This window comes from Hypanus sabinus, chromosome 28, assembly GCF_030144855.1.
Source record: "Hypanus sabinus isolate sHypSab1 chromosome 28, sHypSab1.hap1, whole genome shotgun sequence".
NCBI classification, from domain to species: Eukaryota; Metazoa; Chordata; class Chondrichthyes; order Myliobatiformes; family Dasyatidae; genus Hypanus; species Hypanus sabinus.
The window spans coordinates 12,353,667-12,373,098 of NC_082733.1; the positions used below are offsets into that span (position 1 = coordinate 12,353,667).

The window sequence follows — 19,432 nt, forward strand, 5'->3', positions numbered from 1 at the left end:
TCTCCCTGCTCCCTTCCCAGTCTCAATCCACAATAGAGATCCGTATCAGAATCAGATTTACCATCACTCACATGTATCATGAAGTTTGTTTTTTTCTTAGTGGATGATAGTGTGGTAAACTGGATCAGCAAATGTACGGATAACAGCAAGACTGGGGGTGTAGTGGACAGCAGGAAAACTACCATAGCTTGCAGTGGGAGCTGGACCAGCTAAAAAAATGGGCTAAATAATGGCAGATGGAACTTAATGCAGACAAGTGTGAAATGTTGCATGATGGGAGGGCCAACTAGGGTAGGGCTTACAGTGAATGGTAGGGCACTGAGCAGTGTCGTAGAACAGAGGGATCATTAATTCCTTGAAAGTAGCATCACAGGTAGCGTCATAAAGAAAGCTTTTGGCAGATTGGCCTTCATAAATCAATGTATTGAGTACAAGAGTTAAGACGTTATATTGAAATTTTATAAGACACCGGTGTGGTCTAATTTGGAGTATCGTGAGCAGTTTTGGTCACCTACGTACAGGAAAGTAGATTAAAAGAGTAGAGAGAAGGTTTACAAGGATGCCGTAGGGACTTCAGGACCTGAGTTATAGGGAAAGGTTGATAGGTTAGGGCTTTATTCCTAGAACACAGAGGGAAGATTTGATAGAGGTATACAAAATTTTGAGGGGTATAGACGGGGTAAACACAAACAGGCTTTTTCCACTGAGGTTGGGTGAAACTGCAATCCGAAGTCATGGATTAAGATTGAGAGGTGAAATGCTTAAGGGGAATATAAGGAGGATCATCTACACTCAGAGGACGGTGAGAGTGTGGAATGGGCTGCCAGAGCAAATGGTGGATGCAGGTTTGAATTCTAAATATAAAAGAAATTTGGAAAGATAACTGAATGGGTTGCGTATGGAGGGCTGTTGTCAGATACAGGTTGATGGAATTAGGCAGATTAATGTTTTGGCATGGACTAGATGGGCTGAAGGGCCTGTTTCAGCCCTGCAGTGTTCAATGACTCTGTAACACTCATCCTGCACAATTCTGTGGGACCAAGAGTGTGTGGCTATTCTAACGTACTATTCTACGTTAAAATGTGAGGAATCTGAAATTCAACAGATAATGCTAGAAATGCTACATCAGGAGAGACAACATTCACAGAGAGGGAAACAGTTAATGTTTTAGTTCATCAATCATCAGAATGAAACTGGAGATTAAAAAATTGAAAAGCACAGAAAGATTGAAATGTGATGTGTACAAAAAGAAAGTTCGTGAGAGAGTGGAAGGCTGGGGAAAATTAAGGAATAACAAAATAGCAGACCAACAGGGATGGAGCTGATAGGGGCATTGTTAAATTACAGAAATAGGAGTTGAAGTGTGAACAAATAATTACCTAAATTACTGCAGAATTAGAAACTGAATGCTGGACATTTGAGATGCAAATTACACATTTAAAAAATGTAAATCCCCTTCACATCATGTGCTGCTGCCCTGAATATATCAAGATACTCCATTTAAACACCAGCACAACTGTTTTATTCAAGAGCTGTGTGTGGTCTCAATTTCTACCAGCAAAGACAGCCAATTTCTTCAATTCCCTTTTGAAAATAAAGCTGACTTTCCACTCTGCAACCACAATCACCTTCACACCTGCCCAGTCCCACACCACAAAATCGATCATTATCATGAAACCAACTGCTTTTAGTGCTCACGACTGATACTGTATGTTCCAACTTATTCTAAAGATCAAATGTTGAAAACAGAAAGAGTGAACAGTGAGGCAGAATGGAGGAGGGGGAGGGGGAGCAAGAGGTGGGGAAAGTTGGCTCATTGACTGCAAGGTTTGAGAGATGGAAAATTCAAAGATAGACAGACTGAATGGTGGAAAAGCCTCACGCTGCCAAAAGACCGACAGAACTCATTTCCTGTAACACTTTTTCTTGCAACACATATAATAGGCAAAACCACTGGGACACTGCTACTGCTAAAGGGTGCATCAATTTACCAGTTTCAGGAACTGTGTAGATTAAAAATAGTTATTTCACTTGAAAGAGTAACTAATAACAATAAATTTACCATCAGTTGCAGGGATATAACTGTAAGATAATATTTATATAAGATAATATATCAACAACATAAATTCAGAGAATACTTGTGAAGAATAGATTGTATCTGAATTATTTGAGGCCTTCAGTGACACAACGGTATGTATCAATATATAACACAAAAGATTAAAAGCAAAAGTGAAAGTCCATCAAATTATAGTACAGTAAACCTCTCATGGTCCAACAGTCTTGCAACTTCAGTGTTCCCAGATGGCAGATTTTCCAGACCAGTGGATGTTATTCTAATTTCCAACACATTAATCAATTTCTAAAGAGGTGATACACCAGTAGAATTAATTTTCTAGTTTAAAAAAGTCTTATGAAGAAAGGTTGAACAAGTTTAAGTCTTTTCTCTTTGGAACAAAGGAAATTGAGAGGCAACTTAATAGAGGTGAAAGATATAAGATGCATAGATAGAGTGCAATGGCTAATGTGAGAGGACATCCTTTTAAGGCGAGTGGTGGAAAGTTTAGAGAAGATGTCTGAGTTAAGTACTTTTCTATATACAGAGTGGTTACTGCCTGGAATGTATGCTGCCAATGGCGGTGGTAGAGGCTGATTCATTAGGGGCATTTAAGAAACTCCTAGGCACATGGATGAAAAAAAGATGAAGGGCTATAGGCTGTGTAGAAGGGAAGCGTTAGGTTGACTTGGAGTAGTTTAAAAGGATAGCTGAAGGAACTATGCTCTGCTGTGTTGTTCTACATTACAGGAAAAGCTGGCCTGAAGCACTTAAATAAAGTAGGAAACAGACCCAGTGAGTTAGATACCAGATCATTATGATTTTCAAAACTCCAATTATCTGGCATTCTTTAGACTGATGGTGTGTTGGATTATCAGATTTTCGAGACTGTTATATGTTATACCTGTTGTTATGAATGCACCACAGCTCTGAGGGGCCGAAGGGGGGGAGCCCCCTCCTTTGTGAGAATCGCAAGAGCATTATTGGGTTGTGTCAGAGGACCCAGAAAATGAGAGAGAGAGAGAGAGAGAGAGAGAGAGAGAGAGAGAGACCTGGCCATTGTCTCCTGGAGACCATGTTTGTGGATTGGGGACTATGCTACGTGCAAGCCCTCAGGCAAAGTGGGCTGGTTGAGGGAGGGATTGCATCATCCCAACCTGATTGACATCTGAGACCCTGTGAGGAAGTATAAAAGAGAGTCTGGGGGAACAACCCCTTTCAGACGCACCAGAAGAAACACTAGCAATCCCGTAATAGCGGTAAGCCATTTGAAGGAAGCCACGTGTGTTCGGTTCCTTTGCCTGGGGGCTGGTGGCTGGTACCACGGAAAACGACTTGGAACTAACAACGGGGAACCAACTCCCCCGACGCAACGGATTGGCCTTATAAAAGTCCCGGGCAAGTTTAAAACCGTCTCTCTCTTAAACCCAAAGAGCTGCAGCTTAAAAGGACAGTGACTTTTATCTTTCCATCAGACAATACAATATCCCCTAGACCAGGGGTCGGCAACCCGCGGCTCCAGAGCCGCATGCGACTCTTTAATCTCTGTGCTGCGGCTCCCCGTGGTTTGTTAGTTTTTGAAATGTAATTCGAAATTTGAAGATTATGGTGATCTTGTACAATCTAAATAAAACGTTGTGGCGACACCATTTCCTGGCACATCCAAACCGGCTCACAATTAGCCACCATTCCGGCTAAGGGAGATAGCCTACGGGGGTTTGTGAGTACGTGTCTTTTGGAGCATCCGCGCCCACGGGGGGGGGGGGGGGGGGGCGGGTTGAGGGAGGCTTTAAAGCAAGGCTGTTTAGTTCGAATAAAGTTATCTTTGACTGCAGTGTCATTATCTTAGCGCTGCGTGTAGCACACCGCCACAACGTGTTTTTTATCGCTATTAATATACGTCACCGCTGCCAATCCCTGACACCCGCCAGTGCGCGATTTCTTTTAATTTTTCGATCGAAGGTAGGCTAACTATGGAGTAACCTTCAACCCAACGTCTTTTTTTCGGAGTTCAAAATGTTTTTGTTGCATGCAGAGATGTAATTTTGTTTTCTCTGCAGGAGTTCATCGATTTCATAAATGCAACACATTATAGTTTGTTTATACATAGCATAAAGGCAAAAAAAACCGTAGTATGCAGTGTTATTTCATTTTAAATGTCAAACGGGTTTTGTGGCTCCCAGTGTTTTCTTTTCTGTGGGAAATGGGTCCATATGGCTCTTTCAGTGGTAATGGTTGCCGACCCCTGCCCTAGACAAACGATAGAGCTATTGCTTAATTGATGATGATTATTATACCCGCGTTTTTAGATTGAGTATTGACGACGTCTTTTATCTGAATGCCTGTATTAATCTTATTTTTGTGCCCCTTTATGAATAAAGACTTTTAAAAATAGTCTCATCAGACTTCAACGGGCCTCTCTATCTTTGCTGGTAAGTGACCCAGTTACCGGGTTCGTAACACTGTCAACAAGCATACACTATTTTTACATGTATTACAGTAGTATAATAAATACAGTCTGCCCTCCTTATCCGTGAGGGATTGGTTCTGGGACCCCTCACGGATACCAAAATTTGCAGATGCTCAAGTCCCTTATTCAACCTGTCTCAATGCGGTGGACCTTAGGACCCAACGGAACCCTAGACCTTATTTAACCTGTCTCAGTGTGGTGGACATTAGGACCCAGCATCAGAGCTCTGAATCCACAGTGTTTCTGTTCACGAAAATAATCACGATCATGATTGAAAATAAAGCGGAAATAACAAAAGCGATCAGAAAGAGGTGAAACGCCATCGGTCATTGGAAAAGTGTTAGGCTACGTCAGTCAACAATCTGAACAATTTTAAAGGATAAAGTGAGAAAGGCTCTGCCCTGGATGAAAGCTACAATTATTACTAAGCTATGCAGTGGTTTAATTATTGGGTTTTGGGTTTTTGATCCTCCACATCAACCCGGCACGGTGGAGAGCGTGCTCGGAAGTGGTCTGTCACTGAACTTCCCAAGCCCGGCGCTGAAACATACGTTCTTAAGTGTTTTATATGCATAGAAAGGTAAATTATATACTATACAATAAGACAAACATTTGACTGACTGACACTAAATAATACTGGATGTACCTGTTCTGACTTACTTAGTAAGAGAACTTACGACTTTTTTCGATCCCGATCCATGATAACCCATGCACATTCTCTGGTATACTTTAAATTATCTCTAGATTACTTATAATAACTAATACAATGTAAATTCTATGTAAAATAGCTATTATACTGCATTGTTTAGGGAATAATGACAAGAAAAAAAAGTCTGTACATGCTCCAATGACAAGGGCTGGAAGAGCACTTCCGGGTTTTTGCGATTCACAGTTGGTTGAATTCGTTGAATTCGAGGATAAGGAGGGCCGCTGCACAGTTCCTCAGATCATCACCTGTGTTTCACTTGCAGTTTAACACTCCAGAATAAATGCATCACAAATTATAGAATTATAAGATTGAATTATGAATTTACACTGTATAACAGAGACACAAGAGAAACTGCAGATCCAGCATTTTATGTGTGTGCTTCAGGCTGTATAAACTTGGAATTCAGAGGATGAGAGGTGACTTAATAAAACTTTAAGCAGATTCAATTAAAATAATGTATTCGTTATGTAGGTAGGGAAGTTCATATTGTGGCTCATGAAATTATAAAATATATTTAATTGAGATAGAGGACGAGACAACCAGGAAAAGTTGCCTAGTATGGAGGCTAAGGGACAAAGAGATTGGAAATATCTTGAGGGGAAACTCCACAAAACTTCAGTAGTCCAGAGAATTTAAGAGTAGAAATGAGAGTGTTAAACAAGTCCTGAGAAGAAGAATTTACCAGAGTTGGGTTAAACCAGTGAGAATTGGAAATTAGAATTCTAATTCTACCACATCTGTTTGAACAGGCAAGCTATGTAAGGCAATAAACACAAGAGTTACATACCCTGCAAGTAGCAAAGTGGGGTGTCACCAGTGAGCCTTGTTTCAGTCAATGCAAGTATCCATGTTGAAGTTGTAGATGGATCAAACCTCACTTCCAAGTGAATGGACTATCAGTAAGAAGATATGTAGAATATGCCGACCTATGGGAGCATCTTCTCCCTTAGAGATGTGAAATGTTCCATGGTTCCATTCAGGAGGAAATTATTCTCTATTAAACTAATATGCTTTACAACAAGTTCAACTCGTCATCTGTTTTACTGCTACTCGTGGCATACTCATGTGCAAGTTAGCTTCTATAATTATGCTACATCGAGACTAAAACTCAAAGGTAATTCACCAAATATAAAGAACAAAGATAAGTGTTTTATATTTGCAGATTTTTCATTGTCATAGTTCATACCATCCTCTGCAAACTTGTTTAGACTTTTCTGGTTTTATGGACCAGCTGAACGATTGGGCTGAAAAGTAACAAAAGGAAGTGTGTGTTGTGTTTTACTTTGGGAGGCCATACGAGAGTAGGACTTACATGATGAGCAGAAGGGCACTGAGGGGTGTGGTAGAATAGAGTGATCTGAGGAATATAGAACCACACTTCCTTGAAAGTGGTGTCACAGCTAGATGGGGCCATAAAAGTTGCTTTCAGCACATTGGCTTTCAATGTACTGAGTACCGGAGTTGGGATGTTATGTAGAAGCTGTATCGTAAGATCGTATACCACAAGACATAAGAGCAGAATTAGGTCAATTGCCCCATTGAGTCTGCTCTGCCATTTCACCACGACTGATCCATTTCCCTCTCAACCCCATTCTCCTGCCTTCTTCCCATTAACTTTTCATGCCTTGACAAATCAACGTCTGCCTTAAATGACCTGGCCTCCACAGCTGCCTGTGGCAATGAATTTCATAGATTTACCTCCCCCTTGCCAAAGAAATTCTTCATCTCTGTTCTAAATGGACATCCCTCTATTTTGAGGCTGTGCCCTCTGGTCTTAGACTCCCCCACCAAAGGAAACATCCTCTTAACATACACTCTATCTGGGTCTTCAACAAGATTCTCCTTCATTCTTCTCAATTTCAGTGTGTCTAGGCCCAGAGACTTCAAATGCTGCTATCATAACCCTTTCATTTCTGGAATCATTCTCATGAGCCTTCTCTGAACTCTCTCCAATGTCAGCAGATCCCTTCTTAAATAAGGGTCCAAAACTGCTCACAATTCTCCATGAGGCCTCACCAGTGCCTTATACAGCCTCAGCTTTTAAATTCTAGTCCTCTTGAAATGAATGTGAACATTGCATTTGCCTTCTTCATCACCAACTCAATGTGCAAATTTACCTTTAGGGAATCCTGCACGGGGACTCCAAATCCCTTTGCACCTCAAATTTTTGAATTTTCTCTCTGTTTAGATAAAGCTTTCTGCTTTTATTCCTACTACCAAAGTTCATGACCATACACTTCCCCACACAATTTATCTGCCACCTCTTTGCTCATTCTTCTTATCTAAGTCCTTCTGCAGCCTCCCTTCTTCCTTAACTCTACCTGCTGCTCTATCTATCTTCATATCATCCACAATCTTGGCTACAAAGCATTCAATTTCATCAACCAAATTGTTGAGATACAATGTAAAATAAAACGTGGTCCCAATACAGAACCGTGTGGGACATCAGTAGTCACTGGCAGCCAATCCGAAAAGGATCCTTTTATTCCTACTCTGTCTCCTGCCAATCAGCCAATGCTCTATCCATGCTTGTATCTTTCCTTTATTACCCTGAGCTCTTATCTCATTTAGCTGCCTCGTGTGTGGCACCTTGTCAAAGGTCTTCTGAAAATCCAAGTGCACAACATCCATCAATTCTCCTTTGTCTATCCTGTTTGCTATATCTTTAAACTTTTCCAACAGATGCGTCAGGCAACATTTCCCCTTAAGGAAACCATGCTGATTTTGGCCTATTTTGTCATGTGCCTACAAATACCTCAAAACCACAGCCTTAACAATTGACTCCAACATCTTCTCATTCACTAAGGTCAGGCTAACTGGCCTATTACTTCCTTTCTTCTGCTTTTCTCCCTTCTTGAAGAGTGGAGTAACATAGCAATTTTTCCAGTCCCCAAACTGTGCTAGAATCAATTGATTCTTGAAAGATCATTACTAATACCTCCACAATCTTTTCAGGTACCTCTCTTAGAACCCTGGGCAGACCTTTCAGTTTCCCAAGCACCATCTCCCTAATAATAGTAACTGCACTCACTTCTGCCCCTTGACACCCCAAACTTTTGGCATACTAATAGTCAATAGGTGCAGGAGTAGGCCCTTCGGCCCCTCAAGCCAGCACTGCTATTCAATGTGATCATGGTTGATCATCCACAATCAGTGCAGCATTCCTGCCTTCTCCCCATATCCTTTGACTCCGCTATCTTTAAGAGCTCTAACTCTTTCTTGAAAGCATCCAGAGAATTGGCCTCCACTGCCTTCTGAGGCAGAAAAAGTTTTTCCTCAACTCCGTTCTAAATGGCCTACCCCTTATTCTTAAACTGTAGCTTCTGGTTCTGGACTCCCCCCAACATCGGAAACATGTTTCCTGCCTCTAGCACGTCCAATCCCTTAATAATCTTATCAATCAGATCCCCTCTCATTCTTCTAAATTCCAGTGTATACAAGCCCAGACGCTCCAATCTTTCGACATATGACAGCCCCGCCATCCCAGGAATCAACTTGGTGAACCTATGCTGCACTCCCTCAATAACAAGAATGTCCTTCCTCAAACTTGGAGACCAAAACTGCACACAATACTCCAGGTGGGGTCTCACTAGGGCCCTGTACAACTGCAGAAGGACCTTTTTGCTCCTATACTCAACTTCCCTTGTTATGAAGACCAACATGCCATTAGCTTTCTTCACTGCCTGCAGTACCTGCATGCTTACTTTCAGTAACTGATGCACAAGGACACCTAGATCTCATTGTACTTCCCCTTTTCCTAACTTGACACCATTCAAATAGTAATCTGCCTTCCTGTTCTTGCCACCAAAGTGGATAACCTCACATTTATCCACATTAAACTGCATCTGCCCACTCACCCAATCTGTCCAAGTCACCCTGCATTCTCCTAATGTCCTCTTCATATTTCACACTGCCACCTAGCTTTGTGTCATCTACAAATTTGCTAATGTTACTTTTAATCCCTTCATCTAAATCATTAATGTATATTGTAAATAGCTGCGGTTCCAGCACCGAGCCTTGTGGTACCCCACTAGTCACTGCCTGCCATTCTGAAAGGGACCCATTAATTCCTACTCTTTGTTTCCTGTCTGCCAACCAATTTTCTATCCATGTTAGTACCCTACCCCCAATACCATTTGCTCTAATTTTGCCCACTAATCTCCTCTGTGGGACCTTATCAAAGGCTTTCTGAAAGCCCAGTTACACTACAGCTACTGACTCTCCCTTGTCCATTTTCATAGTTACATCCTCAAAAAATTCCAGAAGATTAGTCAAGCATGATTTCCCCTTTGTAAATCCATGCTGACTTCGACCGATCCTGTTACTGCTATCCAAATGTGCCGCTATTTCATCTTTTATAATTGACTCCAGCTTCTTCCCCACCACTGATGTCAGGCTAACTGGTCTATAATTCCCTGTTTTCTCTCTCCCTCCTTTCTTAAAAAGTGGGATAACATTAGCTATCCTCAAATCCTCAGGAACTGATCCTGAATCTATAGTAACATTGGAAAATGAATACCAAAGCGTCCATGATTTCTAGAGCCACTTCCTTAAGTACCCTGGGATGCAAACCATTAGGCCCTGGGGATTTATTAGCCATCAGTCTACCCAACACCATTTTCTGCCTATTGTGAATTTCCTTCAGTTCCTCTGTTACCCTAGGTCCTCTGGCCACTATTACATCTGGGAGATTGTCTGTGTCTTCCCTAGTGAAGACAGATCCAAAGTACTGTTCAACTCATCTGCCATTTCCTCGTTCCCCATAATAAATTCACCTGTTTCTGCCTTCAAGGGCCCAACTTTGGTCTTAACTAATTTTTTTCCTCTTCACATACCTAAAAAAGTTTTTACTATTCTCCTTTATATTCTTGGCTTTGTACCTCATCTTTTCTCCCCGTAATGCCTTTTCAGTAATCTTCTGCTGCTCTTTAAAATTTCCCAATCCTCTGGCTTCCTGTTCATCTTTGCTAAGTTATACTACTTCTCTTTTATTTTTATACTGTCCTTGACTTCCCTTGTCAGCCACGATTGTCCCTGACTCCCCTTAGAATCTTTCTTCCTCTTTGGAATGAACTGATCCTGCACCTTCTGAATCATTCCCAGAAATACCTGCCATTGTTGTTCCACTGTCATTCCTGCGAGGGTATCCTTCCAGTCAACTTTGGCTAGTTCCTCCGTCACAGCTCCATAGTCCCCTTTGTTCAACTGTAATACTGACCCTTACGATTTTCCCTTCTCCCTCTCAAATTGTAAATTAAAACTTATCATATTATGGTCTCTACCTCCTCATGGCTCCTTTACCTTGAGTTCCCTTATCAAATCCGGTTCATTACACAACACTAGATTCAGAATTGCCTTCTCTCTGGTAGGTTCCAGTACAAGATACTCTAAGAATCCACTGCAGAGGCACTCCACAAACACCCTTTCTTGGGGTCCAGTACTAACCTGATATTCCCAATCTACCTGCATGTTGAAATCCCCAGTACAACTGTAGTGTTACCTTTGCAACATGCTAATTTTAGCTCTTGTTTCAACTTACACCCTATATCCAGGCTACTACTACAAATACCGTCTTCTACAGTGATATCAGATATTGGTGAGGCCTAATTTGAAGTATTACGTGCAGTTCTGGTCATCTACCTACAGGAAGGATATCAATAAGACTGAAAAAGTGCAGAGAAAATTTACAAAGATGCTGTGGGGACTTGAGGAGCTGAGTTACAGGAAAAAGTTGGATAGTTTAGGATTTTAATGCCTGGGAAGCAGGAGAATAAGAGGAGATTTGATGAAGGTATATAAAATGAGGGGTATTGATAGGGCAAATGCAAGCAGCTTCTTTTCTACTGTGGTCAGTTAAGTCTAGAGCTAGAGGTCAAGGGTTAAGGATGAAAGGTAAAAAGTTAAAAGGGAACATAAAGGGGGAACTTCTTAACTCGAGTGGTGAGAGTGTGGAACGAGTTGCCAGCAGAAATGGTAGATACAGGTTCAATTTCCACACTTAAAATAAATTTAAATAGGTACATGGATGGATGGGAGGGTTACGGAGGGCTATGGTCTAGATGCAGATTGATTGGACTATGCATAATAATATTTCAGCATGGATCAGATGGGCTGAAGGGTCTGTTTCTCTGTTGTTGTGTTGACTCTGACTAATTAACTTCCAATCAGCATTAAAAAAACAAATTAGTTTGCTCTCTCATCTACTCACACAATTGAGTTTGTATTTCATATTCAAAAGTGAAGGCGGCAATTTCTAGAGGTCTGCTTCCTTTGATTTTTCTTTCAAACCAAAAACTTAAAATAACTTACTTGTGACTTCCTGCAAGAAATCCAGACAGGGTCTGCTAGTTCCAGATAGACTAACAGAGACAGCCAGTGGAGTCTGCCCTTCATAGTTCCTTGTATTACAATCTGCACCATAGTTATGTAACATCCTTGCACAGAGCACATCATCTTTCAACGCAGATAAGTGTAATGGCGTTTGTCCATCCTCCAGCCGCCCAAGGTTTGTGTCTGCTCCTCTTTGAAGGAACATTCTACAGTAAGAGTGGTTGCTTTTGATCACTGCATACCGTAACAAGAAACCATTCTGAATATCAATATTGGCATTGTGGTCCAAAAGAATTTTCACACAGCTTGAACGTTCTCTGATAATAGCCAACTGAAGTGGCGTTGTGCCTTTGTCACTGAGTGGATCGACTTCAGCTTTAAATTCCAGCAAAAGCTTGACAAATGAATCCCTGCCATAATGGGCAGCCACATGAAGAGGAGTCCATCCATCGTTGCTTTTAGCATTAATAATATCAGGCCTGTGTTCAGATTCCAACATCAACCGTGCAATCCGTGCTCGGCCATGCATGGCTGCGTAATGCAAAGCAGTGAAGCCTCCAATTAAGTCTTTAACAGTGGGATCAGCTGAAAAAGATTAAAAGCAATTTAAAAGACAGTACTAAATTAGTGTTATCATCTTCATTAATTGCATTGTAAAAGTATAACATCAGATATTTTAATAGACACAAGATTATTCCAGATGAATGAAACTTCCCCTGAATACAGTACTGTATATTGAAATCTCTGTCTTCTCTAGACAGCCGAGCAATCTTCAGCTCAGTTTTATTTATGTAGGGAAATAGTTTGAAACTGGTTTCGCTGCTTGTGACAACCACATCAGCCCTTCAGTTTACCTAGAAGTTAGCCTAATACTGTAATAACCTCATGTGATACTGAAACAAAAATGTGGTGGCATGATTGATTCATATTTTGAACCACAGTGGCACTTTCCTCTCTGAACCACAACAATGCAGGTTCAACTACCACACCAGTTTCAAGCTCAAACTCCAGATTGACATTTCTGTGTAACACAGAGAGAGTTCAACCCTGCTGGAGGTGTTGAACTTGGGGCTATCTGGCCTCTATACTCTCCATGATTCCAGCTGAACAGGAATATGTGAATTTTCCTCAGAGAAAATCTCTCTCAACCAAGATCTAAAACAGATGACAGACGAAAATGTAGGCCAGCTTTCATTTTGTCTGCTTCACTATTCATTATGATTTTCAGCAGCAGTGCAGAAAGGTGGCACAATCTCCATATCCTATCATTTGTTTCATATCAGAGAACTTAGCATTTTTTATTTTCAATGATTCAACACCCTGTGACGTTATTTTCATCTTGGTTCTAAATGGTTTACTCCTTAATGACATACCCAATTATTTCATTGTGTACAAGCTAGCTGATAGAGAGATACTTTATTTGATGCAAAGTACGGTAGGCGATACTGGGTGATAACATCTGAGGCTCTGTTCTGGGTAAAACACATTGATCCAATCATGAAGGCCTGCCAGTGGTTCCACTTAATTCGGAATTTGAGGAGATTTTGTATATAAACAAATTTCTATAGATGTATGGTGGGATGGAGACCATTCTGACAGGTTGCATCACTCTCTGGTAGGGAGGCTCCAATACACAGGAATGTAAGAAGCTGTATATTCAGGTAGTTCCATCACAACCCTCCCCACTGCTGAGGGCTTCTTCAAGATGGCAGCATCCATCATTAATGAGTCACCAGCCAGTACCCACCCTCTCCTTGTTACTACTGCCAGTGAGGAGTTTCCAGAGCCCAAAGTCAGGAACAGGTACTTCCCATCTGTCATCAAATTTCTAAATGGTCTATGAACACCACCTCATTTTTTCCCCCACACTATTTGAGTTTACAGTAAGTTTGTGCTTTGCATGATACAACAAGTTTTACATTGTATAAAACGGTGATAATAAAATTGATTCCTAAATGCTAGTCTTTCATTCTTGGTTTCTGAAACTTGAAAAGCAAAGCGGCAAATCACCATCTACAGGTTTAGAATTCAGACTTCCATTGTTCACCACAAAGTATCAAAGTAGCACTACATTGTGTATTATTTTCCCCTGAGATGTGTGCAAATGTTAGGGGAGATTCAAACAAGAAGACATGAGTTGAGAGTTAAGGGGCAAAAGTTTAGGGGTAACACGAGGGGGAACTTCTTTACTCAGAGAGTGGTAGCTGTGTGGAACGAGCTTCCAGTAGAAGTGGTAGAGGCAGGTTCGATACTGTCATTTAAAAAAAAAATTGGATAGATATATGGATAGGAAAGGAATGGAAGGTTATGGGCTAAGTGCAGGTTGGTGGGACTAGGTGAGAGTAAGCATTCAGCATGGACTAGAAGGGCCGAGATGTCCTGTTTCCATGCTTTGTTATATGGTTATATCATATGTGATTGAATCAGCAGTTTTACTGATGAGTCAATTAGAGATTTCAGTGGTGCAGAGGGCAGCATAGACCGGCGAAGCTGAAAATTCTGATTCTGTGGTGTAGACCTTAATAATCACATTCAATTTAAATCTGACTGATAAGTGTCCTAAGGCATTGTATAGAAGCACTCTCCATGAACCCCTAGCTACAATCCTTGCTTAAACAATAACACTAAAACCATTTAATTAACTTCTATTTTATTTTGTTTGAGGAATCCTGTAATGTGCAAATCAACCGACAAATTTGCTTTCTTAGCAACAGTGCCTACATTTGGAGTAGAATTATGATGCAGTAATCTGGATGTGATAACATGTTAAATAACTCATTTTCTTTGAGTTATTTAGCAGTGCCAGGGGGCACAATGTAAGCCTATAGAGGTGGGGATAGAAGTTTTGCTGGATGTTCACGCCGCAGAACCTACTTGCTCCTCGGCATTACAGGGACTGCAAAGAAAAGCCATCAGGACCATCACAGAGACTACTGACTGAGCCTCCAGATAGCTACGGATCAGGTGGTGTGACCCGTGGACCAATGTCAGGGCCTGAATGACCCTGGCTGGGTTGTTTGGATGAGTGTCTGATGCTGAAAGATGCGAAAACACCCGATGACCCAATGTTACACTACTGAGGTCGCGTCCCAGCATATCCTAGGCTGCATCTCAGTATCATGGTTAGAGCACTTTCATTTGATACCAGGAGCTACAGCATTCAATACTTGCCATTCTTCTCATAGCCAGCAACCAAGTAGGAACAAAGTTTTGCTGACTCTATTTGATTCCCAGCTTACTGTCTATATACCTTCACATTTCCAGTGAAGCAACAATCTGCTAGCTAGAGGAACTCATTAGTTCAAGTAGAATCTACGTAAGGGGAAATTAAATCTCTGTAAGACAATTGACAGTAGAGAGAGGAGTTCACCTATGTAGAGGGGAGGGGAAGTGATGAAGCAGGAGCACAATGCAGCATTCCCCCCCACCCCCCAACTCACAGTGCTACTCCTTCACCCATGGAGTTCCTCTAGATATTGGCAACTGTAGTCTTTTGTCTCTCCATTTGTTGCAGGGTTTTGGATGATAATCAGTAAAGGCAATTGCAGTACAACTCTCCTCCATCCATCCCATTGGTACTGAACCCAGGACTTACAATTGCTTTATTGATATTGTAACAGAATAGAAATTAAATAGATTATCTATATTCTCAACAATAAAAGCTGACATCTATCCAAAGCCTTTAACACTAAAAGAATTTGTTAATGTGATTAACTGGAAAAGCTCAACTCTGGTAATATACTAGACTCATTGTGCTAATTTTTAAAGAGCCTTGTCTACAATTCTGGTTGGTGGATGAATAAAAACCTATAGAAACCTAGCAGTCATAAAATGGATGCTTAACCTAGAGACTGAAAATTCTAAAAGCCCTCATTTCAAATTTGTTAGTTTGCTTATTCTTGTTTAGTACCAGGCAATCACTACACCAATTCACCGACTCCCTTCAAAGAAATATATCTGCTGCCTGAGATGGTCAGGGCAACACTTTGTCACTCTCAGGGCAATAAGTAGTAGGCAATAATAGTCAACAGCGTTGGCAAACAAGCTTTAATAAGAGAATTCTTACAATTTTTAATTCCTCCATGAAGGTTTAAAATTACATAATTGGATAATATTTTGTGTATTCCAAAATGCTCAGAATAAAACATCTATAATGCAATAACTATTTCATTTTTGCATTTAGTAAGATCCCATGTACAGATGAATGGTTTGTGTTGGCATAGAAAAGATTATTAGCATACTAAAATCTTTAATTATGGCCATAGCTTCATCAATGATCTTCTGGGTGCAAAGACGGGACACAGCTTCACAACTCTTCTGAAAGAGCAAAATTTTTTCAATAATGCACTGAGGTAGGTGACTAGATGATGTTCAATTCATTGGGTGAGACTCCAGTCCATGAGATTCTGACTTGGAAACTTAATTAAATGAACACCATGCGAGGGTAGTATGTAAGTTAACATTTTTTTTAAAAGATAACACAAAATTTAAAAAATCCTAAAAAGGATACTGGTTTAGTTGGAATCTTTCAAAAGCTCTGGTTGCTACATCAGAAAGCAGAAACAAAAGCACTTTTATTTATTATTATGCTCCAAATTACTTGAAATTCAAGTTTTCAAAAACATCACCATTTTTGCAGTTATCAGTGAAAAATCCAGATAAGATTTAAATACATAAAATTAATTTTGGACAGAAAAACATTATTAAAAATTTCAACAATAACATCATTTTGGAATTACTCAGTTTCCAAAGAAATGAATCTCAAAATGCTTGTCCTCTCCATTGGTTATGTTATGAATGTACCACAGCCCTGAGGGGCCGAAGGTGCGGGGTAGCCCCCCTCCTTTGTGAGAGTCGCAAGATCACTATTAATTTGGGTCAGGAGACCCAGGAAATGAGAGCGAGAGACATGCAGGATGTCACATTCCCCCCCCCCCCCCCCATAGCGATGTAAAGCTACGGGACGTGGCCATTGTCTCCGGAAGACCAAGTTGTGTATTGAGTACTGTACTATTCATTGAAGCCCCTCAGGGGATGACCAGAGTGAGCTGGTCGAGGGATTGCATCATCCCAACCTGATTGACATCTGAGAAGCCGTGAGGAAGTATAAAAGAGGGTCTGGGGAACAACCCCTTCAGACGCACCAGAAGAAACGCTAGCAATCCCGTAACAGCGGGAAGCCATTTGAAGGAAGCCACATGCGTTCGGTTCCCTTTCCTGGGAGCTGGTGGCTGGTACCACGGAAAACGACTTGGAACTTACAACGGGGAACCCACTCCCCCGACTCAACGGATTGGCCTCATAAAAGACCCGGGCAAGTTTAAAGCTGTCTCTCTTAAACCCAAAGAGCTGCAGCTTGAAAGGACAGTGACCTATATCTTTCCATCGGACAATACAATATCCCCTAGACAAACGATAGAGCTATTGCTTAATTGATGATTATTATTATACCCGTGATTTTTAGATTGAGTATTGATGACGTATATTATCTGAATGTCTGTATTAATCTTCTTTTGTGCCCCTTTATAAATACAGGCTTTTAAAAATGGTACCATCAGACTTCAACGGACCTCCCTATCTTTGCTGGTAAGTGATCCAGTTACGGGAATTTCGTAACAGTTAACACTGCCATCTACTGAGTTAGAAAACAATCAAAAATTCAGTGACAAATACTACAAAACAGATCTTGAAAATCTGAGAGGCTGAAAAGCAGAACTAAATCATGCTAAAAACATCAGAAAGGTATGCAGTATTAACAATGATCTGGAGAATGAGAAAGGATATACATTAGTAAAAGCAACAAGGTATTATTTTCTACGATGAGTTAACACTCACTGAAATTATCAGTAGCAATAGTTATTTCAGTTCTTAGAGTACAAATCTGGGTCAGATTGGTTCACATCTGTGCAATTTAATCCAGAGTAATTTGCACACTACCGTCTACACAAGCGTGTCATATGTTTAAATTCTTTGAGTGCCACAATTAGAAAATAGTGAGAAAAGTCTGTAGATGCTAGAATCCGGTGCAACAATCTGCTGGAGGAACTCAGCAAGTTGATCAGCATTTATCAAGGGAAAGCAATTGATGTTCTGATGCAGGGCTTTGACTCATTGTCAATAATTCCTCCCTTCTAACAATGTTGCTTGATTTTTTTTCTCATTTCTTCCAGCAGATTGCTTGTTGCTGTAGGAAATAGAACCTTTGCAGCTTCAATAACTGAACAGGACAGGGTTTCAATCAATTACATGCTAATTGTGGTTCCATTAAACAGAGTGAAAGGGATTTTTAATGGGTCACCAGAACTTCCCATCTCAGTTTTGGTGTAATCTACTGATGTTAATAATTGGAACAATTGAGACCACTACTGCTTGCAATGCAGTCTATGACTTCACAGATCCTCAAGAGAAGCATCTTTCTATCAAGTAGTTTGCATTGCAAATGACACCAAAATACTAACATTGCTCTCCTTGACCAGTCAGCTGGGAGATGAGACTGCAGAGGCAAGGAACATTATCCTGCCAGCCTTCTTCCTCCCATCTCATGCTCCTGGTGCCCTTCATGCTTTGCAATTCTTTGCTGTTCTTCCTCATGCACAAGGTCTCTTTAACTTACTAGATTGTACAGAACTTAGCTACCACTAAAAGGTTTCACTAGCTATTTAGTGTATTTAGCAATCTGATAAAGGCAACGAGGTCTCACTGTGAGATGAGCAATCTTACTCTCCATCTCTATGGGGCCTTGAGTCGCTTTCATTGTAACTGTAAAGCTGCTGTGGTTGGTGAGCATACTAATGAAAGTTCCCATAGTGGAAGGCAGTCCATCTTTCTGACCAGAAAATAAGGCAGCACTGTAGACCCCAGCAGGTTAAAAATATCATGTCTTCCAGAAATACTGCATGCACCAAAAGGAATTTCTTCTCATGATCCACCAGCACGAAGTATTTGCATATCCTCCATATATTGTAAATAGTATCTGGATGATCCAGATACATCAAAAACATTATGATGAAAGTGAAACATGAAAACATACAAATATGAGCAGGCCATTTGGTCCATCAACTCGACCCTATCATTCAACGGTATACTCCACGGAGATTTTTTTCTTCCTCCTTCTGAAATGCACAAACCTCATTGCTCTGCCTCCAGAGGCGCTGTCAATTTTGTATGCAGTTTGCTTTGAACAAACATCACTTCCAGTTCACACGCTGTTTGATTTTACATAATTTCCTGCACAGGTTAATTCGGATTTGTACTTGGAGCAAGCACGGTGGAAAGACATCCATCTGCATTCACTCTTTATTTGCCCTTGAAACAGTAATATCTGTGAATCTTAAGCTTTCTTAATATTGAGAAACATTTAGTAAGTGTACTTTGAAGGACAGTTATCAATATTAATACAACATTGCGCCACGAGTTCACTCTGGTCTACAGGGCATAGTAATGGAATGTTGAACGTGTGTATTACCTTGGTTAATGCTGATTGTGAAAATAGATTCAAAGATTCAAAGATTCAAAAACTTTATTGTCATTCTAATCGTACATCAGCTCTGCAGGGCAGAATGAGACAGCATTTCCCAGGAGCAGTGCAATCATAACATAACAAATGCAACACTAAATAATAAACATAACAATAAATAGTAAAAACACAACAGCCACAAGTCAGTTAAGAACAAGTTATAAGTGTCCAGTACAAGTTAAAAGTGCCCAAAGCAGAGTCAGGTAGAGCAGCTATTTAGCAGTCGGACTGCCTGTGGGAGGAAGCTGTTTAGTAGCCTTGTGGTTTTAGTTTTGATGCTCCTGTAACTTTTACCTGATGGCAGAAGAACAAACAGTATAATTGCTAATACTAGTATATTCAGGTGTGTGACGA

At 40.7% G+C, this 19,432-nt stretch overlaps 1 protein-coding gene across 3 annotated transcripts in view; it reads right to left on the reverse strand.

The window, feature by feature from the left end:
* asb7 (ankyrin repeat and SOCS box containing 7) overlaps positions 1-19,432 on the reverse strand; it is a 73,209-nt gene that overhangs the window by 15,069 nt on the left and 38,708 nt on the right. For 2 of the 3 annotated variants that reach the window (XM_059952621.1, XM_059952620.1), the window contains one exon: positions 11,542-12,147. In XM_059952621.1, coding sequence (XP_059808604.1) covers positions 11,542-12,147 — 606 coding nt within the window. Of the gene's footprint in view, positions 1-6,019; positions 6,178-11,541; positions 12,148-19,432 lie in introns of all 3 variants that reach the window. The other variant, XR_009508308.1, reaches the window with a different exon arrangement.